This window comes from Ovis canadensis, chromosome 8, assembly GCF_042477335.2.
Source record: "Ovis canadensis isolate MfBH-ARS-UI-01 breed Bighorn chromosome 8, ARS-UI_OviCan_v2, whole genome shotgun sequence".
Taxonomy (NCBI): Eukaryota; Metazoa; Chordata; class Mammalia; order Artiodactyla; family Bovidae; genus Ovis; species Ovis canadensis.
Window position 1 is genome coordinate 62,065,386 of NC_091252.1, and position 22,545 is coordinate 62,087,930.

At 39.2% G+C, this 22,545-nt stretch overlaps 1 protein-coding gene across 9 annotated transcripts in view; it reads left to right on the top strand.

Annotated features, from left to right (window-relative positions):
• The first annotated feature begins 3,751 nt into the window (after window positions 1-3,751).
• SNX14 (sorting nexin 14) overlaps window positions 3,752-22,545 on the top strand; it is a 73,687-nt gene continuing 54,893 nt past the window's right edge. For 6 of the 9 annotated variants that reach the window (XR_011258607.1, XR_011258608.1, XM_069598318.1 and 3 more), the window contains exons 1-2: window positions 3,752-6,116; window positions 21,636-21,756. Coding sequence is in view for 4 of the 9 variants with exons in the window: in XM_069598318.1 (XP_069454419.1) it covers window positions 5,977-6,116; window positions 21,636-21,756 (261 nt within the window). In the remaining 5 variants the exon portion in view is untranslated. The remainder of the gene's footprint in view (window positions 6,117-21,635; window positions 21,757-22,545) is intronic. The other 3 variants (XM_069598324.1, XM_069598325.1, XM_069598323.1) reach the window with 3 other exon arrangements.

The window sequence follows — 22,545 nt, forward strand, 5'->3', positions numbered from 1 at the left end:
TTGGCAGAGCTTGAGTAAATAGGCTTAACTAATTTAGGGATAATACATGAAGTATTACCAACATTTGAAAATCCAGTACATGTAAAGGTCTATTTAGGTAGGTGTTATTTGTTGTTTGTCTCTTATCTCTGAGGCTTTATAAAAATTGCTCCAACCCTGCCATCAGCGTTTCTGTGCATTCTTGGAGAAGCTTTCTTAGTCTTTGGAGATACAGAACTGAAAGTGAGCTGTATTTTTTTTTAAGTTACATGGGTTGGTGGTTTTTTTTTTTTGAAACGGAAGAGAATTGCTCACTGAACATCTGGATAATTCAATTATATTGAATAAATACATATCTCGAACTGTTTTCACAAAATCTAAGCATGTAGGCCATATTACTTTAATAATGCTCAGAATTCAGACTGTTTTGAAATGCGTTCTTCTGAGCTAAAAAAAAACCTAAATGGTAACTCATTATATAGGAATAATTTTCAAATAAAATTGTTTCAATAAAAATTTCCAAAATTACTTAACTGTTCAAGATTTCTATTTAGATATACTGTATGGAGTTGTGGTTTTTTTAAAAAATATTTTTAATTGGATTCAGTTGACCAAATACAGTAGTTTCTATCTATATGAAAGGAATATAAAAATCTATTTTAATTGTTAGCAACCTTACTAGAATTGAAGTACCAGTATTAGTGATCTTCACAATTCTGAACCAACCCTAGTTGCATGGTGGTTTATATGTACCATGGCAAATGCTTTTGTTTTTATATTTTAGAAAACAGCTACTGAGAGATAAGAGGAATGATTACAAAGGCTTCCCAAAATATTTTCAAGTTACTGAAGTCAGTTGAAAGCTATATTTAAACATCTGAATATAGTTAACATTTTTCTTTTTATGAAAGCCATTGTCTAGTCAATATAAGAAATAAGGTGGAGTGTTACTTATTTAAAGGAAAACTAACTTTAAAAAACCTTAGTTAGACAAGAAAACATTGGCTATCTTATACAAAGGATAGCAGTATTAGATTATAAGGGCCTTTTCCAATCTTTAATATTTACCAACAGGTGTGTGTACACCTGACCTCAGCCCTGACCGACTCTGATTCCATGGACTGTAGCCTGTCAGACTCCTCTCTCTATGGAATTTTCCAGGCAAGAGTACTGGGGTGGGCTGCTCTTTCCTACTCCAGGGCATCTTCCCAACCCAGGGATCAAACTCATGTCTCTTCCATCTCCTGCATTGACAGGTGGATTCTTTACCACAGATGCTACCTGGAAAACCCTATCAACAGGCAGGTGACTATATTTTGTTTTTAATCAATTTATATTTTCTGAAGTTATGACTATTAACATCAAAGTGAGGTTTGAGAGGATGGTTGTTCCAACATACCTTAGAAATAAAATGACACACATGAAGTTTAATTTTTGGTGCTAAGAGACAGCTCAGAATTTCAAGCTTAGATAGCTTTTACCCAGAGAGTATTTCTTTGGTCCACTGGTTCTGTAAAGTAGTAGTTCTTCATATCTTACTGATATCTTATCGTTGGATGTCTGTCTTCATGACACAGAAAAGTCGGGGCTGGTTGAATAAGAAAGTAGCTGCATTTTTACATCTTGAACTCCTATCGAAAAGTCCCTTAATGCTCTTCCTTCAGTTGCATATTCTCCATTGTAATGAGTTCTTTTGAAAACCAATGAAGGGAACATTACTTGAGGTATAGAAGGCAGATTAATCCTTTTACAGGTATTATCATGTCCAGAGGTTGATCCACATAAGGATAGGTTGTAGGGAGATGAGGCTAATAGGAGATGTAAAATGAAGACTAAAAAGAACATTAAAAATGCCACAAAAGGTAAAACAAGAATGTTGATGCTTTGAGATTCCTGTGATAGGAGATCATACTGCAAATCACAGGAGGCAGCTGTGAGAGGGAGAGGCTGAAATGGCTCCAAGGGGTAAGTAAGTATTCCTCTATCCTTTCCCTTACATACTCAGATGCCACACAAACAGTGGCCCTCTACAGTTAAAATCTGGTGTATTTTTAGGGTCATCAGAGTTAAGTAGGCCTAGTCACAAGGGATTCAAGTACTCAACACCATCTTTTCAAATTTCTGAAGCATTTGAAATACTTTGCCTTGTGCTGCATCACTTCTGAAAATTAAGTGAAAGCAGAGATAAATCCTCGTATGTTCAAATTATTGTCTTCCCAGAGGACTTTCTTGATCATCAACCAGTTGAAAATTTTCCTTTCCCAGCAACTGTCATTAAAAAAAAAAAAGCTATTACAGCCTTTATATAAAGATATGCCCTGTATGATGCATTATTTTTCTTAGGTGACATGTCTCCTTCACTAGACTGTAAGCCTTTGGAGGTCAGCAAGAAAGCATCTAAATCATTTTATCTGCCACCACATTTAGTACAGTGCCTTACATTTATTTGCTAATTTAATAAACATTAAAATGGAGATACTGTAGTTTGATGTTTATGAGCCCTTTAGATGAATGCATTAGTAACTATTTACTATTTATAGTTTGAGAATGTACCAGTAGTATATGTGATAACTGGCTTTTATAAAAAAAGTTTTTGCCTTTAATTGTCAGGTCTCTCCACAACTAATATTAGTCTGGATACTAATATTAGTATCACTGTCTAGAAATAAAGCACAAGCCATATTTGCAATTTTCTACTCGGTATATTGCGAAAGTAAGAAACAGGTTAATTTTTAGCCTATTATTTCCAAAATACCGTTTAACATGTAATCAACTTTTGAAAGTTGAGATAGTTTATACTCTTGTTTTCATAGTAAGCCTTCAAAACCTGGTGTCTATTTTGCACTTACAGCACATCTCTCTAAACTAGCCACATTTCAAGTGTTCAATAGCAAGATAATGCATAGTGGCTACAGTATAGCACAGTGCAGGTCTAGAACTCTAGGGCAGGCAACAAACTTCTGGACTTGTTTCCAAGCTACCTCACAGCTTTGATTTTATGTCATTGTCATTTTAGGTTGTTAAAATCCAAATAAAGCTAATTGGTTTGGCTTTTTTGTCATGTTAATAAATCCATAAAATAAACATTTTTTGTATTAAGCATTGTAAATAATAGCCACTTTCTACCCAGTTTAATCTCTTAAAGACTTGTGAGGAATATAACCTTTAGAGTTGAGGATATTGGGTTTGAGATACATCAAGTTAAATGTGCTAAGTGAAACTGCTAGTATAGGATGAAGCTGGTTCCCGAACCCAGATTGATTATGGCTATCCCATATCCTCACTAGAAGTTCATATCTCTTTTTTTGTTTAGTATTTGGCTGCTTCGGAGGTCGCACCATGTAGGATCTTAGTTGTAGCACGTAGGATCTAGCCTCTCCCCCCGCCCCGCCAGGGATCGAACCCTAGCCCCCTGCATTGGGAGTGCAGAGTCTTAGCCACTGGACCACCTAGGAAGTTCATATCTTTTAATAAAAAGTTGGAAAAAAATCTCAAGCTCTGTGTATGACTGCTGACCTGGATGAAGTGAAATAAAAGTTGCTTATGGACTATACAGTCCATGGGATTCTCCAGGTCAGAATACTGAAGTGTGGGTACCGTTCCCTTCTCCAGGGATTGAACCCAGGTCTTCCACATTGGGGGTGGATTCTTTACCAGCTGAGCCTGGTATCCATGAAGCAGACATGGATACTAGGCCATAATGTAAAGAAAAAACATTTAATGGAGTAAAAATTTTACTTCATTAGATAAATCTGATCCATAGGAATTTTTTTTTCTTCTTTTAGATTGGATTTTTATAGTTTTCTTAAAGCAGGAATTTTTTACTTTTTCCTTTTCTGAGCATAAGAGCAATATGAAAATTTAAATGTGTCTATTGTCTAATTAGCTTATATTCTAATTGCTCCTGCAAAGAAAACCATAAGGGAAAGGAGTTGGGTGGTGTTAAGATGTCTAATTTGAAAGAACAAAATATATTATTAGTTTGATGAAGTAACTTACCCAAGTATAAAGTACTCAAGTCCACAGTAGGCACTTGATACATGTAGATTAACTGAACATACACCTTTTATTTATACTTCAGTTTAGCCCTAGAATGTTCATATAAATGAGGGGTTATGTGAATTTATGGTTGTGGTGGGGGAAGGGACTTTTGAAAGATCATGACACTGCTATCTTTAAAATGGATAACCAATAAGGACCTATTGTATAGCACATGGAACTCGGCTCAATGTTATGTGCCAGCCTGAATGGGAAAGCGTTTGCAGGAGAATGGATACATGTATATTATGGCTGAGTCCCTTACCTGTTCACTACCACAACATTGTTAATTAGTTAAAATTAGTTATACCCCAATACAAAATAAAATTTAAAATTTGGTAATAACAAGAGGGGTTATAGGTAGTTAAAATGACACCAAAAAAAAAAAAAAGGCTGAAAATTTAATTATGTACCTCAAAATATTTTTTAAAAGCACTAAGCTTTCCAACAATGTTACAGAGTAGTCTTACAGTGTATATTTATGATGTGCGTTTAATACCAAAAGATGAGGATCGGTGAAATTGATACTTTTATATCCCATTGTGGAACTGGTAAACCATTCTAGATAGGATCTTGCGTTTGTACCATGTTCTTAGTCTGATATAGCAATTTTATTGATGTTGATCTTAAAAGGATTAGAAATGTGTATAATTTGTGATCAAGGTTAGTAACGTCAGTGAAATTAAATAGCACTAATAGATGCTACGTTGGAAGCAATGCGTAATTAAAGATGACCCACGCATTCGGAATAACATGGGAACATATTAAGCTGTCCATACACCTTTTTATGTTTAAAAAAAATAATTTCTGAACATTCTGTCTCTGCACTTTGGAGGCTCACCCTCCCAAGAATGAAAAAAACGCAGCAGGAAAACCGGCTCTGTAGTTAGAATAGTTGCAAGCCTGGTTTCGCTAGCTGTGTGATTCTGAGCAAGTTCCTTTCTGCCTTAGTAATGTCAGTTATCTAGCCGTAAAATGGGAGAAACCAGAGTACCTATATCAGGAGTTAAACGTGTGAAGGGTAAACTGCTTAGAGCACCGCCTAAATAAATTTTACTACGATACTGTCTTCCTGCATCTGTCAGAGTAGCGGAGAAAAAGGAAATTAAAATTGAGAAATGTGATGACTTGGTAAAGCAAAAGCCCTAAGAGACTCTATTGAGGGATTTAACCTGCCAAGTTGTGTCACCCAAACACACGTTTTGGTTAGGTCTGCGGGGCTGCTGTGCACTGAAGTCTACCTCGCCCGTGAGCACGTAAAAGATGCTTCCTCGCAAGCGTGGTGACCCGGCGGGTTTGACTCTTCCATGTTCCAGGGTTGTTTTACTCACCGCGCGCGGCCCGTGCAAAATAAGGGCTGAAAGGTGTCCCCCCCTCCTCCCCTTGGGGCGTCGCGCAAAGCTTGGACCTGTCCCCACGCAGAGAGGAGACTACGGAGAGGAGGCGTGCAGAGCGCTGCAGGGGCGCGTCCCAGAGACTACAGTCCCCAGCGGCCCCGAGCTCCGGGAGTACCGCAGGCAGGGCCCGGTGGCTGCAGGGGGCTGCAATTTCTCCTGTGCTCCGGCACATCCTTCTGTTTCTCCTCCGCAATACAGGCGGTTACTGGGTGCTGCAGCTTCCCCCCGATTTCTGCAAAGGGTCCGCCGCCGGGGAACGGGGCTCTCCGCTGGAGGCCGGTGCGAGGTCCAGACCGGAGAGGTAAGCGATGGGCCTTGCGCCGCCGACTGACGTCGAACACATCTCGCGGCTGTCCCCGCAGGCCGGCGGGGGGCGTGGCGGCGCACGCGCGGCGGGGCTCGTGGGCGGGGCTTTGGGCGGCTGCAGCCGGCTGACCGTCCGCCGGTCGCTGGCGGTCTGGGTCCGCGATCCTGCCCCGGGGGGTGGAGACGCGGGCGATAGATGGGGGTCGCCTAGACCTCGGCCTCAGTCTTTAGTTCAGCTTCAGCGACGCCGACGAAGATGGCGCCCTGGGTGCGGACTATGGGGGAGAAGCTGAAGCAGCGTCTGCGGCTGGACGTGGGACGCGAGATCTGTCGCCAGTACCCGCTGTTCTGCTTCCTGCTGCTCTGCCTTAGCGCCGCCTCCCTGCTCCTCAACAGGTAAGACGGCGGCGCAGGGGCGGCCGGCCACTGCCCTCCTCCCCACCCCCCGCGAAGCTGCGGGCTCAGGCCGTGTTACATCGCTGCGCGGGGACCGTCGGGCTGCGCAGCTGCGGGACGTGGGGCGAGCTGCGGGGGCCTCTGGGAGAGCGGCCCGGGGGAGCCGGGCGGGGCGCCGGGCCCGGAAGTGCGGACGGGTGGGCTTGGGTGCCCCGGGTCCTAAGGCCTCCCACCTCAACCACCCGGCCCCGAGTCTTCCCTTGTTTTCACCCATTTCTTAAAACCTGGGCTTCCGTCGTCTATGCTTTTCAGAGGAATAAAATCTTTCAGGGCGGTCCGGTCAGCTGACGGAGGAGAGTTGCAAAGTCCGGTCGCGGTCTGTTTTTGACTGACTCCCCTCGCTCCTCCCCGCCCCGGGCGCACACGCCCACCCTATATGAAGCGATCCCAGCCTAGGCATTCTCCCTCAAAGGAGTGGTGGTGTTGGTTACAACACCGCAGAGATTTGTTGCCTCGAAGTCAGAAGGCAAAATAGTACTGTCATCCCTAGAATATTTCTAAAGGGAAGACTGAAAGGTGAAATTGGTTAATTTCGTTGACATTTTGAAAGCGGAAGGTTCTGCCTCTGAACTAAACTGGTTGATGTCCTTCATTCTGTTATTTCTAGAAGCGGTAGCGATGAAATAGGTAGTAGAGGCGAAATTATTTGAGAATTATTTCCAGATTTGCTTTTGGTGGAAAGACGTGTGAGGCAGTTGTCAGCGATAACACCTGCATGTTTCCTCTCATAGTCTGAGCGTGCAGCCATCGTTACTCTTTATCTGGAGATATTGGTCCCCAAGCATAAGATCGGGGAAACTTTCGCATGAAACTTGGTAAATTGATTTTGTTCTAAGATAACCGTTTCCTGGGGTTGTGTTGAAGCCGGATTTCTTCCCTTGTCGCTTTGCTTTCTAGTTAGTTGATTCTGAGTTATATAATACTAGGTTTAAATTGCGATTAATGTTATTGGAAAATGTACTTTGTGATGGTAAAATGATTTTAAGAGTATGGAGGACGTGGAATCCTTAAGAGAGTGGAAGCTATTAATTATTTACTTTATCATCTGGAAAGTATTTCAAGCCAGATAAACAGGTGTAGTATGAAAGATATGCCAACTTTATATGATTGTTTTGTCCAGGCATCTTTACTTATCTTATTTGGGAGCCAGGTCAGTTTAGGTGTTCCAAATAGGACAACTATGTAGGAACAGGTTAAACTAGATTTCTGAGGTTTTCAACTTAATCATAGCATCCAGCATCTATATTATTAAGGAATCATAGGATAGCATCAGTGTCTTTATAACATCTGAACGTTGTACCCTGTATTTGTATTATGCAAAGAAAGAACGAAATAACACGTGTTATCTCTGAGTGGTTGGATTTATGAATGAGATTGTTTTTGTGTCCATGGCACCATTGGGGGTGTAGTGGTGGAACTAGAAAAATGAGAAGATATGCTTAGTACATATTTTCAAAAAATGATTTTTATACAGGCATTTCACCAGTTGATTTTTAGAAGTAACTTTATAAGAAATTCTCAGTTTAAAATCTCCCCTGGTTGGAAATTCCCTGGTGGTCTAGTGCTTAGACTCTGGACTTCCACTGCTGGGGGCCTGGGTTTGATCTCTGGTCAGGGAATTAAGATCCACTGCTATACTTAAAATGGATAACCATCAAAGACCTACTGTGTAGTACAGGGAACTCTGCTTGGTATTATGTAACAATCTAAATGAGAAAAGAATTTGAAAAAGAATGGTTATATGGATATGTATAACTGAATCACTTTGCTGTACACTATCACAATATTGTTAGTCAACTATACTCCGATGTAAAATAAAAAGTTAAAAAGAAAAGATCCCGCAAGCCTCATGGCATGGCCAAAAAGAAAACAAAAGCAACAAACAAAACAATCGCACACCTCCCCAGAAAACCAACCAAACAAAAACTACCCTGGTTAATATGTGGTTAAACTTAGACTAGTACTCTTTTTGAAATTAACTTTTCTCTTATTGTCTTGAAATTTTAACCCCTAAAAATCTCTCAAGATGTTATTTAGTATATAAAATTTTCTTTCAGTATTAATAAAATTATGAATTTTATCTGTGGAAAGATAAAATGGATATAACCTTTGGACCATTGTAACTGATTTGTGGGAAGAGTAGAGTAATATACTTTATGTATTTCAAATTATGATGTCATCTTTATAGTATTGATTTAATATATTAGAGCATACGATTAGGATATACAATTATATAGATTTGCTAATCGTAGAATTGAATATTTGAGTATTATAAGGAATATTTTTTAAGTTTATCCTAATAATAATGGTAATATCAATAGTATTAATAGGTAACTCTTTGTGAGTACTTTGGTCTAGTTACTGTGTTGTTTTCGTTATTATTGAGGCAGTTTATTCATGTGGTCACAAGTTTTGAATCTGAAGCTTGACTGTTAAGAATTTTATTCTGATTCCTCCTTTAACTAGTTATATGACTTTGGATAAGTAATATTAATTTTTATTTGAGTCAGTCCCCTAATCTGTATAATGTGCATAATACTGGAGCCTACATTTTGTGATTACTTTGATGATTTAAGTGTTTTTGTTGTTGTGCTGGGTCTTTGTTGCTGCACACAGGCTTTCTGTGGTTGTGGTGAGCAGGGGCTACTCTCTTGTTGCAGTGTGTGGACTTATTGTGGTGGCTTCTTTTGTTGAAGAGCACGGGCTCTAGGCACATCGGCTTCAGTAGGTGCAGCCCGCAGACTCTAGAGCACACACTCAGTAGTTGTGGCACATGGGTTTAGTTGCTCTGTGGCATGTGGGGTCTCCCCGACCAGGGATCAGACCCGTGTCCCTGCATTGGTAGGTACATTCTCCAGTTCAGTTCAGTTCAGTTCAGTCTCTCAGTTGTGTCCGACTCTTTGCGACCCTAGGGACTGCAGCATGACAGGCTTCCCTGTCGATCAACAACTTGTGGAGCCTACCCAAACTCATGTCCATCGAGTTGGTGATGCTATCCAATCATCTCATCCTCTGTGGTCCCCTTCTCCTCCTGCCTTCAATCTTTCCCAGCATCAGGGTCTTTTCCAGTGAATCAGTTCTTCCTATCAGGTGGCCAAAGTATTGGAGTTTCAGCCTCTACATCAGTCCTTCCTATGAATATTCAGGATTGATTTCCTTTAGAATGGATTTGTTGGATCTCCTTGCAGGCCAAGGGACTCTCTCAAGAGTCTTCTCTAGCACCATAGTTCAAAAGCATCAATTCTTCAGCGCTCAGCTTTCCTTATAGTCCAACTCTACATCCATATGTGAGTACTGGAAAAACCATAGCTTTGACTAGATGGACTTTGGTCAACAAAGTAATGTCTCTGCTTTTTAATATGCGGTCTGGTTGATCATAACTTTTTTCCCAAGGAGTAAGCATCTTTTAATTTCATGGCTGCAGTCACCGTCTGCCGTGATTTTGGAGCCTCCCAAAATAAAGTCTGTCACTGTTTCCACTGTTTCCCCATCTATTTCCCATGAAGTGATGGGACCACATGCCATGATCTTTGTTTTCTGAATGTTGAGCTTTAAGGCAACTTTTTCACTCTCCTCTTTCACTTTCATCAAGAGGCTCCTTAGTTCTTCACTTTCTGCCATAACTGTGGTGTTTCACCAGGGAAGTCCTTAACTGAGTTTTAAAACATGGAACATGCTTGGAATGGTGCTCAGCACAAAAACAGTTATTTTTGTCTTATTTATCCTCACAACATTGTGAAGTAGGTACTGTTAACCAGCCTTGGTGATTTGTTTTTTTTTGAGATACAACTTATAAAAGAGTACATAACACATATGTAATTGTATAGTTCTGTGAATTATAAAATATAACTACCCATGTAACCACCACTTACCAAGATATAAAACATCACCCTACTAGGCTCCATTGTCAGTAACATTCTCAGTTGTCATGTATCAGTTTTGTTGTTTTTTGAACTTTATATAAATGGAATCATATGGTCTTCTCTTATCTGGTTTCTTTTTCTCAACTCTCCTTTTGAGATTTATGCATATTATTGCATATATTGGTAGCTGTTCCACTGAGACTATACCACACTTTGTCCATTCTGTTGAAAGGCATTTGTGTTGTTTATAATTTTTGGCTATTATGAATAATGCTGCTGTGAGTATTCTAATATATATTTCTTTGAATAGGCATATGTACTTATTTCTGTTGGGTGTATATGCCCATAAATGAACATGCTTCATTGTAGCATATACATTTGTTTAACTTAAGTAGATACTGCCAGTTTTCCAAGGTTATTATACCAATTTATACTCTCGCCAAAAATGTTTTATAGTTTTGTCTAATATTGTTTATAGGTTTAATTTAGCCATTTTACTTAGTATATAGTGGGAGGTCATTGTAGTTTCAATTTGTAGGGTCTTCATTATAGCCCCATTTTACAAATGAGCAAACTGAAGCTAAGAGTTGTTCAGTAATTTTCTCATAGATAGTAAGTAGCAGAATGAGATTCTAATGTTGATCATTCTGATTTAGAAGCCCAAGCTTTTAAAAATTACATTAAAAAGACATTATTAAGAAAAACTTATTAATAAGCTTCTAAATAACATTGATTCATATAAACTGTAAGTGAAAGTTGCTCAGTTGTGTCATACCCTTTGCTATCCCATGGGCTATACAGTCCGTGGAATTCTCCAGGCCAGAATACTGGAGTGGGTAGCCTTTCCCTTCTCCAGGGGATCTTCCCAACCCAGGTTTCCCTCATTGCAGGCACATTCTTTACCAGCTGAGCCAGAAGGGAAGCCCAAGAATACTGGAATGGATAGCCTATCCTTTCTCCAGGGGATCTTCCTGATCTAGGAATCAAACTGGGGTCTCCTCCATTGCAGGTGTATTCTTTACCAACAGCTATGAGGGAAGCCCTAGACTGTTCAGAATCACTCATAAATTTACCATTTAAAGATGACTACTGTTGTTAACATTCTAGTCACTTTCCCTGCAGTTTACAATTTTATTTTATAAATTGTAGCCTTTTCTATATATGGAGCCACTTCTTAATGTATTTTATTATTATTTTCTTTGTTACTTTTTAAGTTACCACAATTGGCTTACATACACTTTAACAGTATTAAGACAGGCTCTTCTAAAGTACTTTAATGAACTTGTTTAATTATTATAACAACCCTGTGAGTTAGGTATTATTATTATTACACCCGTTTTATAGAGGACCAAACAATCAGAGAGATTAAGTAATTTGCGTTTTATCATATCCAGGATTAGAACCCAGACACTACAATGTTTTTGATTCCAAACTTAATGGGCCTTTCACTCTGTGTTCTGTTTCTTTTGTCTATCTTTCTCTTTCTACAACAGTTTGGAATTGTTTTTAAAATGACAGTATTGTAGTTTTGTAGTATGTTTTTTATATACAGTTGGGCTCTTGGTCAGAACATCTACGTACAGTTTCACGTGTGACTTTTTTCCCCACATAGTGTTGGGTGACAAGGGTGAGTATTGTGAAGAAGAGATTCCACTGGAAGCTGTATCTTTTTTATGACCTAACCCTGAAATTTAGACAGTTAGGTAGCTTCACTTCTGCCACATTCTTTTGATTAGGAGTGAGTTATTAAGGCCAGCCTCTATAGAAGGGGAAGGAAATTCAATTCCTGCTTTTGATGTAAAGAGTGCAAAGAATTTGCACAGTTTTATTTAATTTGTAAATTAATCTGGGTAGAATTGATGACTTAACTATATTTAATGGTTTCATCCATGAACATACCTTTCTGCATTCATTCAGATCCGCTCTTATGGTCTTTTAATAGATTTTTTTCTTTTTCTCATTTAAAAACTTTATTATAGAAAACTTCAATCACATACAAAATAAAAATAGAGTAGTACAGTGAAACCTGTAAATAGCTATTGCCTGGCTTAAAAAATGATCAGTTCAAAGCCAAGTATCACTCCTGTCCTTAATTATTTTGAAGGAAATGCCATGTGAGATGTTTTATCTATAAACATTAAACATACAGTGCGTATGTGCTCAGTCGTTCCAGTCATGTCCAGCTCTCTGCTACCCTATGGACTAGAGGCCTCCAGGCTCCTTTTTGTCCATGAGATTCTCCAGGCAAGAATACTGAATTGGGTTGTCATGCCCTTCTCCAGAGATTCTTCCAGATCCCGGGATCAGGCCTGCGACTCCTGTGTCTCCTGCATTGCAGGCAGGTTCTTTACCCACTGAACCACCTGGGAAGCCCAAGCATTTCAGTGTGAGTGTTAGTCCTCAGTTGTGTCCGACTCTTTGCGACCCAGTGGACTGTAACCTGCCAGGCTCCTCTGTCCATGGAATTCTCCAGTCAAGCACATTTGGGTGAGTTGCCATTTTCTCTTCCAGGGGATCTTCCTGACCCAGGGATCAAACCCAGATCTCCTACATTGCAGGCAGATTCTTGGCTGTCTGAGCCACCAGGGAAGCCCCAAAAGCTTCTTATTTAATGTGTGTGTTAGTCAGTCAGTAGGTATCAAGTATTTCAGTAGATGTCTTTATCTGATAAGAGCTTTTTTCCCCCTTGGCTGTGCCATTCGGCTTTCAGGATCTTAGTTTTCAGGCCAGGGATTGAACCCGGACCCCCGCAGTGCCCCAGAATCCTAACCACTAGGCCACCAGTGACCTCCCAAGAGCTTTTGTTTTTTCTACATATCCAGGATACCATTTCATTCTTTTTTTAAAGGTTTTTTTTTTTTTTTTTGATGTGGACCATTTTTAAAGTCTTTATTTAATTGGCTACATTATTGCTTCTGTTTGATGTTTTGACTTTTTGGCCAGGAGGCATGTGGGATCTCAGTTCCCTGACCAGGGATTGATCCCACACCCACTGTGCTGGAAGGCAAGGTCTTAACCACTGGACCACAAGGGAAGCCCCCACAATACCATTTCACAATAAAAAAGCTGTTAGCATCCTTAAAATATCTACTCATTGTTCAGATTTCCCTGAATCTGTTAGAACTTTATTCTCCAATATTTTATGATGAAAAGTTTTAAATATACAGCAGTGTTGAAATTTATAGTAAGTGATCAATTATCATTAAAATTTTACTGTATTTTTATATGCTTTATTATGAGCCTGTCTATCCATTACGCCAACATAATGAATCTTATTTATAAACAGCCTTTAGATTTATTCAAATAATACCCAAGTATGATCTTTTAATCTGAAAATTTCTTCCCTTTTTTTAACCTTGTAATTTATTTGTTGGGGAAACTGGCCTTTTGTTCTGTAGAGTTTTCCACAATTTGGCTTCTGCTGATTGCTTCCCTGCAGTGTTTTTGAATCTCCCTCTAGGTTCCCTGTAAACTAGTAATTAGGTTAAAAGGCATCATTGTTTTGATTTTTTTTCTCCTTTAGTTCATGATGATTAAAAGATATTGAACTATTTAGAAAAATATGCCTTTCTTATGGTGTGTTATTCTTTACTTTATGATATATTGCTAGTTTTAGTTAACTACTATTTTACTGAGTATTTCATTTCTCTATTCATGAATAAAATAGACCTAAGGATTTCCTTATATTATCTTTATCAGGTTGGGGGATTAAAATTATTAGTCCTTTTAAATGGGCTTCCCTGGTGGCTCAGAGGTTAAAGTGTCTGACTCCAGTGCAGGAGACCCGGGTTCGATCCCTGGGTTGGGAAGATCCCCTGGAGAAGGCAGTGGCAACCCACTCCAGTATTCTTGCCTGGAGAATCTCATGGACAGAGGAGCCTGGTAGGCTACAGTCCACGGGGTGGCAAAGAGTCGGACACGACTGAGCGACTTCTCTCTCTCTTCTCTTTAAATTGGCAGCTTTTCCTCATTTTTTTCCTCCCTGAAAGCAATCTGTATAAAGTAAGGATTATCTATTTTATGAAAGTTTGGTGAAATCATATGGGTCAGGGGCCTTTTTTTTTTTTTTGAGGCCAGGTCTCTGATTATATTTTAATTCCTCTAATAAATAGTTGGTCTTTTCAGGTTATCTAGTTCTTAACTTCCTAATTCTTAGCATTTTTTTTCCTAAAAGTTTGTCATATTATTTATCCAATTTATGACTCTATAGTTGTTTACAGTCTTACTTTTCATTTCAGTTATAGCTGTGACTGCTTCTTTTTTTCATTCTGTGTTGTGTTAACTACAAGTTGGCTCTTTTATGGGCACTTGCCATCTATCTCTACAAGGATTAAATCATATGCTGCTTCAGCTGCTGATGTTTAACACCCCCTGAAAGAAGTTCAGGATGGAGAGCAGAAATGAGGCACTCTGTGCTGGGGGTGGTGTGGTGGGACTGGCAGCAGAGGTCTTCAGATAGATATTTTCAGGAGCCGATTTTATTAGCATCATTCTTGTATCTCCTGATACCTAGAAAAACACTTCATGGTGATGACTATTTCTCGTGACTCACGAAAGGTTCATGAGACTAGCAGAAACCTTTCGGAAGAATATGTGCTTGATTGCATGTATTCCCCCTTCACCAGAATCTCATATATGCTGAACATCCCCCTTCCTTCTTTGGAGTAGTTTCTTAGAGCTATTTCAAAGTGCTGTCTCCCACGCTGCAGTCCTCATTTTGCCCCAAATAAAATTTACAACTCTCATGTTGTGCATTTTTAAAAAGTCAACAGTTTTATATTTGTATCCTCCCTTTTTCTTTTCTCCCCTGATCTGTTTTGCTAAAACTTTGTCTTTTTTAACTTTTGAGAATTTCCAAGCATACATAGAAAAAAGAGAGTACGAAGAACCTCTAAGCACTCACCACTCAGCTTCAACAACCATTAGTATTTTTAAAAAATCTGACCTTCCTCCTTTTAAAATAATTATTCTGCACAAAACCATAACCTTACAGAATTAACAGTAATTTTTAAATGTCTTGTAATAATCAGCTCATGCTCAAATTTTCTTAATTATATAAAAATTCATAATGCATTTGTTCTAATCAGAATTGCAACTGGGTTTACTCATTTTATGTAGTTGCTGCATCTTTGAAGCTTTTGTAAGTATAATCTAGAACAAGAGTTGCCCAACTTGCTGTAAAGTGTCAGTAAATATTTTAGGCTTTGCGGGCTATATCAGGTCTCTGTCCCATATTCTTTTTTAAATGTAAAAATCTTAGCTTTGAGGGCTATACCATAAGCCTTTGTCAACCCTAATCTAGAACTTTCCTCCTCACCCGCTCTTTTTTTTCCCTTTGCCATTGACTTGTTGAAACTGGGTTATTTGTTCACACTTTGGATTTTACTGATAGTCATCTGCACCTCTGTATTTCTTGTAGACAGGGAGTTAGAGTTATAAACTCTGTTAGATTTACATTTTTTTAGGGGGGGGTGCAGGTGTACTTCAGTGATGATGTGTACATTCTAATACATCACATCAAAAGATAACTCCACATTAAATGGTCGAGTTGCCTCACTTGTTGTAGATTCAGGTGGTGACAGCTGCCCAACACATTTTCTCTTTGATTTCACCATTTATTTCCTCCCTGAATCATTGTAGGATGCAACATGGTGATTTGTTACTGTTTGATTCCTTCTGTATTTTTTAATTTAAATTCTCGTGTGTGTGTGTGTGTGTGTGTGTGTTTGTAGAATTGCTTTAATTTATCCTCTGTTAAGGTCTGTTTAGTTACAACGAAGTATAGCTCAAGCTGGAAAAGTAGAATAAATGCTTATACCTTTTTCTCTTAATTATCAGTTTTTAGAGTAATTACTGGTGCCCTAATAACCTCAAGTAGTATCCAGCTAGAGGTTTTAATTATTTTATTAATTTTTCCAAAGAACCAGTTTATAATGTCTTTTGTCATTGTTGTCTACTTGATTGATTTCTGTTCTTTAGTGTGTCCTTCCTTTTTATGTGTTTGGATTTGTATTTCCTCCCCCAACCTTCTGAATGCTTAGCTTGTTGGTTTTCAGTATTTGTCTCTGATTAATGCAGGATAACCTCAACAGTATAGATAATTTGGGTCAGGTAATTCTTTGTTGTGGGGGGCTCTTCTGTACGTTGTAAGATACTTAGCAGAGCCTTGGCCTCAAGTCACTTGATGTAAATACCATACCATAAAAAATACCTCTCTTTTATTTCCCCACAGTTGTGACAGTGAAAAATGTCTCCATATATTGCCAAATTCCCCTGGTAGTGGGTGAGATCACCCTTGGTTGAGAACAGCAGGATTAATGTATTTAACGCTAAAGATTTCCTCCTTAAATAATGCCTTTCAGTTATTGCTTGCCTTACAGTGATGTGCATATTGCGTGAAGTGTTTATTGTCACTCAGTCTAAGCACAGGTCTATAATTCCTATTATAATTCAGAAATCAAAAAGTTCTGAAGAAATAACTTGTCCTCTAGATTTGATAACACCAGTTACATTTGATAACAAAACCTGGACCTGAACAGGCATGAGACTTGTTTATTGTATTTATTTCTGACTTATTTATTTATGGTTTATACATTTTTCTATGGAAATATTAATATCTGATTATGGAGTACTATATCAGACCTCATTTATGTTTTTATAACATGATGTATTATGCTATATAATTTATGTTGTTTATGAAATACATACTATATAAGTGTTGAAGGATTCTAAAAATTGTGAATTCGGAGTCGTATCTTTCTGGCTCAGAATGATTTTCAGTAAGTGGCTGTGGACATGGATTTCATAATGTGAATACCTCTATAACCCATTGAGTTAGTTTCCAGACTTAAGGTTTTTTAAAAGCTTGATGTCAAGTGTGCTATTTATTGGTTGGAGTGAAGCTTTGTATAAGACTTTGTATAAAGGAATGGGAAGCATAAGAGCAGAAAAGTGAGTTGGGGCCAGGTTGACAGGGACCATAGAGGTTTAGAGGGTTTGTGTTTCCTTCTGCAGGCAGGTTAATCCGTAGCAGTTCTTTGAGTTAACAGTAACCATGTTTATGTGAGAACTTTTAGTGATAGGTTTGTAGTGGATGTTTGTCAAGTGCAGAATTGCCCTGGGGGCCTAGAGACCAGTTTCCTGTGGTTGAGTGGTGCAGCCTTTGTCTCACAGCATTTGCACTTACTGTTCACTGTCTGTAATATGTGAGCACCTTTAATCATCATCTTCACCTTTTCTTACTACTTGGTGCTTTATTCTTCAATTCTGAAATCCCCAGTCTTCACAATATCTTCTGTAGCTGGTTCTATTTCATGGTGCATTTGGGGCAGTTATCCCCAGTCAGAGAACGGGGCTGGATGTGGCACTCACTTGTGTGCTTCCCTTCTCTGTTCTAAAAATTTTAATTGGAGGATAATAGCTTTACAGTGTTGTATTGGTTTCTGCCATACAATAACAGAATCAGCCACAGGTATGTATACATGCGTCCCTTCCCTCTTGAACCTCCCTCCTACCTACCCCTCTATCTAGGTTGTCGCAGAGTACTGTGCTTGAGCGCCCTGTTACGCAGCAGCTTTCAACTAGCTGTCTGTTTTACATATCATAATGCACGTGTTTCAGCGCTGCTTTTGCCCCACCCCCTCCTTCTCCCGTCGTGTCCACAAGTCTGTCCTCTGTGTCTGCATCTCTGTTCTTTACCCTGCAGATAGCTTCATTAGTACCATCTTTCTGGATTCCATATACATGTGTTGATATACAATACTTGTCTTTCTCTAACTTCACTCTGTATAACAGGCTCTAGGTTCATACACTTCCCTTCTTTTCAAGATTCTGTTCCTGTATTGCTTGTTGCTGCTAAGTCGCTTCAGTCGTGTCCGACTCTGTGTGACCCCATAGACGGAAGCTCACCAGGATCCCCCGTCCCCGGGATTCTTCAGGCAAGAACACTGGAGTGGGTTGCCATTTCCTTCTCCAGTGCGTGAAAGTGAAAAGTGAAAGGGAAGTCGCTCAGTCGTGTCCGATTCTTAGTGACCCCATGGACTGCAGCCTACCAGGCTCCTCCATCCATGGGATTTTCCAGGCAAGAGTATTGGAGTGGGGTGCCATTGCCTTCTCTGGTATTGCTTGTTATCCAGTGCCTAAAAACAGTTGCTGTATATGGTTTGTCCAGTTTTCCAGTTGTTTATGGTGGGAAGATGAGTCTGGTACCAGTTATTCTGTTGAGGAAGTAGAAATCTCTCACTCCTTTGGAACTTCTGCCATCTGTCTTTTCTTACTGATATCAGTCTCTTGCACTATAAGCTTCTAGTTTGTATACTCTTTCCATTTTAAATCTTGTGATTCTGGGTAACTTTAGTGTTTGTGCAAGTAACCCATCAAATACTGCAGTTTATCTTGAGGTGTCTCTTCTATAGTCTCCCACTTGGATCACCTTTCGGTGGCCTGTGTTATCACCAGAGACTGTTCTGTGAAATCTTAAAAATTAAGCCTCCCACTTGCTGACCTGTGGCTACGTCTCTTATTCCATCAGTCACACTGTACCTGCTTTTCTCTGCTTTCTTCCTCTTCTGTTATCCTTTACTTTCTTGCGTGGTTTAGAGTCAGTCTAGCTTGGATTCCATGGCTCATCACTTTAGCCACTCTACTGCCAGCATCCTTGACTCTCTTTGCTTGCATGTCACTCACTGAACAAAATCCAAACCTTGGATCAGTGATGCTGGTTTGTTTCATTAAGTGTTTATATCCTGGTTACTGAGGGCTGCTAGAGAAGGTCGCATACCTGTAAACTGAACTCTTCAGCTTTAGTACTGCCCAGCAGTTCCTGAGGATACCTTTCTCTTTACTTCGCTCCAGCTGCTGCTTCAGAATTTCCTCAGTCTTCTAGACCTCCCGTTCATGCCACCTTTGCCTTTTCCTCTCAAGCAGCACCTGTTTCACTTAGAGGCCATCATATGGCTTTGAATTCTTTTTATCTAATCTGTAGATTTAACTCCATTCTCATCAACCCTTTCTTTTTCTCTAGTATTGAAGAGGAGATATCACTTTCTTTTATAATTATTTTTTTCTGTTTTGGCTCTGAATCCCAACTACTCCTATATTCTCTAGGGGAAAATATGTCTGTGTTATCTTTTCTCTCCTCCCTTGTTTTCTTTCTCTCCTATTAATGTTTAGATGTGATCAGATTTTACTAAACACCTTTCCTAGTTGTCTCTCTCCAGCTGACACCTTAGCTCTTTTATTTATTTATTGCTCTTCTTTCCTTTGAAAAGAGAATTGTCCGCATTTCCTGATCCCACTTCCCCACCAGTCTTCAATCCGTTACATCCTGCGAAAATTGATTTGCCTGCTTCATCAGCATCTCTCTTGTTGCTGAGACCAGTGGACACTTCTCAGTCTCTTTTACTTTATTTTACAAATATTTGGTCATGTTTAACTACTTCATTCTTGTTGAAATGCTTTCTTCACTTATTCTTCTTTTTTAAAATTTTGACAGCCTTTATGATTTGACCCATGTTTCTTCTCAGCTCTCCTAATCCCTAGATTCCTTTATAGATTTCTCTGCTTCTGCTTATTTCTTAACTATGTCGTGTTCTCTTCATGTTTCAGTTTGCAGCTTGTCTCTGGTCGTGACATTCATTCCCATGACTTCAGTGATCTTTATGCTGGTAATTCCCAAGCCTTTATCCTTGGCCCGTATTCGCTGCAGAGATTTAAACTACCCACAACCTGGCTGGTTATGGAACATTTCTGCTTGGTACATCTTGAAAGTGAAAGTGAAAGTCACTCAGTCGTGTCCAACTCATTTCTACTTGGTGCATCTTGAGAAACCTGAAAATCAGTGTGTCCAAAAGGAACTGATTTTTATTTCTCTCTTCTCCTTACATCTAATCAACTACTTAGTCCTTTTTTTTTACTTTGTTTTTTGAGGGAATTCCCTGGTGGTCCAGTGACTAGGACTTTGAGCTCTCATTGTGGAGGCCCTGGATTTGATCCCTGGTTCTCCCTGGTTGGAGAACTAAAATCCCTTAAGCTGTGCAGAGAGGCCAAAAAAAAAAAAAAAAAAAGTGTTTTTTGGTCAGGCCATTTGGCTTGCAGGATCTTAGTTCCCTGACCAGGAATCAAACCCCTGCTCCCTGTAGTGAAAGTGTGGAGTCCTAACCACTGGACCACCAGGGAATTCCCCTACTTAGTCCTCTCAATTCTTCCTCCTAGGTGTCTCAAAACAGTCAGCTTCTTTTTATCTCTAAGTCTCTACAGGCCATCCGTAGATTCTCCTAGATTAACTGTTTCAGCAGCTTTCTAGTTAGCTTGCTTGTTTCCAGTTTAGACTATCCTCCATATTGCTGCTAGAGTGGTTTTCTGATTAAACAATCTGATGATACTGCTTTCCTTCTTAAAACTCTTAAAAATTCTTAAAATCTTCTTAAGCTGTTCATTATCTCCTGGGTATTACTCAGGACTCTTGATGGTAGATGAAAGAAACTCATCTCACTCTAGGTTTGGCAGAGAGGGCAATCATTGGATGCTTATGTAAGTGCAGAAAGAACTGGCAAGTAGCTGGGCCTCAGAAACTTTGAAATACTTTTTGCATCTCCCTGATTGTCCCCCTTCTCTCTGTGGCTTGGCTTCATTCTCTTACTATGTAGTGATTTGTGAACTGAAGAGCTGGCACCAAAGTTTGAACTCCGTGTCCTTACTCACGGTTAGAGTTGTTGAGGGGCTGCGTTGTTGAGGGGCTGGTGCTTCGCAAAATCATGGTAACTGAAAACTGTGCAATGTGAGGACAGACTGTATTGCTACACCGTAATGTGACTTCTTATGTGACACTAGGTGGTATGGCTATGGCTTGTTTTTTTAGGTTCCTCTCAAGGCCACGTCTTCCTTGGAGCCGTGCACAGATCTTACTTAGCTCATGTTGTTCTCTCAAGTTTGAATTCCCCTCATTCCTCTACCCTGTCCCCTTCTGTCGCTTTTCTCCTGCTCATTCTTTAAGTTTTCCCAGAGACACAACTTTCTCTGCAAAAAGCTCTGCTGTTTTGGGTTGTGTATTCTGCCCTGGGTGCTCTTATATCATGTGAACTTTCTCTGTCATAGTATGGCACACATCATCACACTGTGTTCATTTCCTTACCTGCTACACCTGCGGGATAGTATTTCCTATGCAAATAGACACAGTGCTGTTCCTTACTATATCCCCAGAGCCTAGTACTGTGTAGCTCTAAATGGGTACTGAGTACAGTTTTTGTTTTGATTTAATGCAAAGTAATCAGAATTTTGGTGGGGTATGAATACTACACTGTCATTAGAAGATACTCTGGAAAAATGTAGTATTGGCTAGTTAAATATGACAGCCTAGGTGCCAAGTTATGAAATATTGAGGATTTATACTTCCTTATACTTTAAATGAAATATACTTTTGATAGCAAACATTCTGATATTCTTATAGTTAATAAGTATATTATAGAAAACATGACTGGAGGAATTGCATCAACCTGATACTGTAGATGCTTAATTAAATACTCATTAAATCAATGAAGGCACAAATTAGTTTTATATGTGTTTTTGGTTCTAATAATTATCTTTATTTATTTCTAAGGTATCTTCATGTTTTAATGATCTTCTGGTCGTTTGTTGCTGGAGTTGTCACATTTTACTGCTCATTGGGACCTGATTCTCTGTTACCAAATATATTCTTCATGATAAAATACAAACCTAAGGTAAAATATATGTGTTCTTATTTTTAAGAGTCAGTATATATGATTCTATGCTGTTCGATATTCTTCTTGAAAGCATGTTAAAGCAGTGATTTCTAAAAAATCTATCTGCTATAATTTAATAATGGAAGACATCAGAACATTTTCAAAGTGAAATTTGCATATGTATATATTTTTAAAGTGTACAGTTCTCCTAGGAGAAGCTAGAAAGAGAAAATTCAAAATGCTCAGAAAATTGGGTCCACAATTTTAGTGTCCTTTAACTTCATATTAACTATGAGGACAGTAAGTTAGAGGTTCCCAAAGTTGATTGTACAGTAGAATCACCTAAGGAATCTTTAAAAAAAATACAGGTTCCTGGGCTCTACCCCCGGAATTTGATTGAATAGTTCTGGGCTAGGACCTTATAATTAGTACTTGTTGAAAGCTTTCCAGGTGATTCTGAGGCACAGACGCAACTCAGGAACTCGTTGTTCCACGGATGTCCGTTTGCTTCATAGAAACAAATAATCAGGCAGTTTGCTTAACCAGAATAGTTTGTTTTGTATATCTGAACTTTGAGGAAGATGGTACTGTATTGAGTCTGTCTCTGGTAGGTAAAGTCCCAAGAGTGTAGGTGAGAGTTAAGTGGGATATCTTGAAGTCTTCCTTGATAATTCTTCAAGTAGCTGCAGTCCCTCATCTTAGGTTGGTTGATATTTCTGCTCAGAGGAAATACGGCTGTAAGTGGTGCCCTGTGTTTGGTCAGGAAACTGACTAGTTATAGCATATGTTCTCCTTCATTGATTAAAG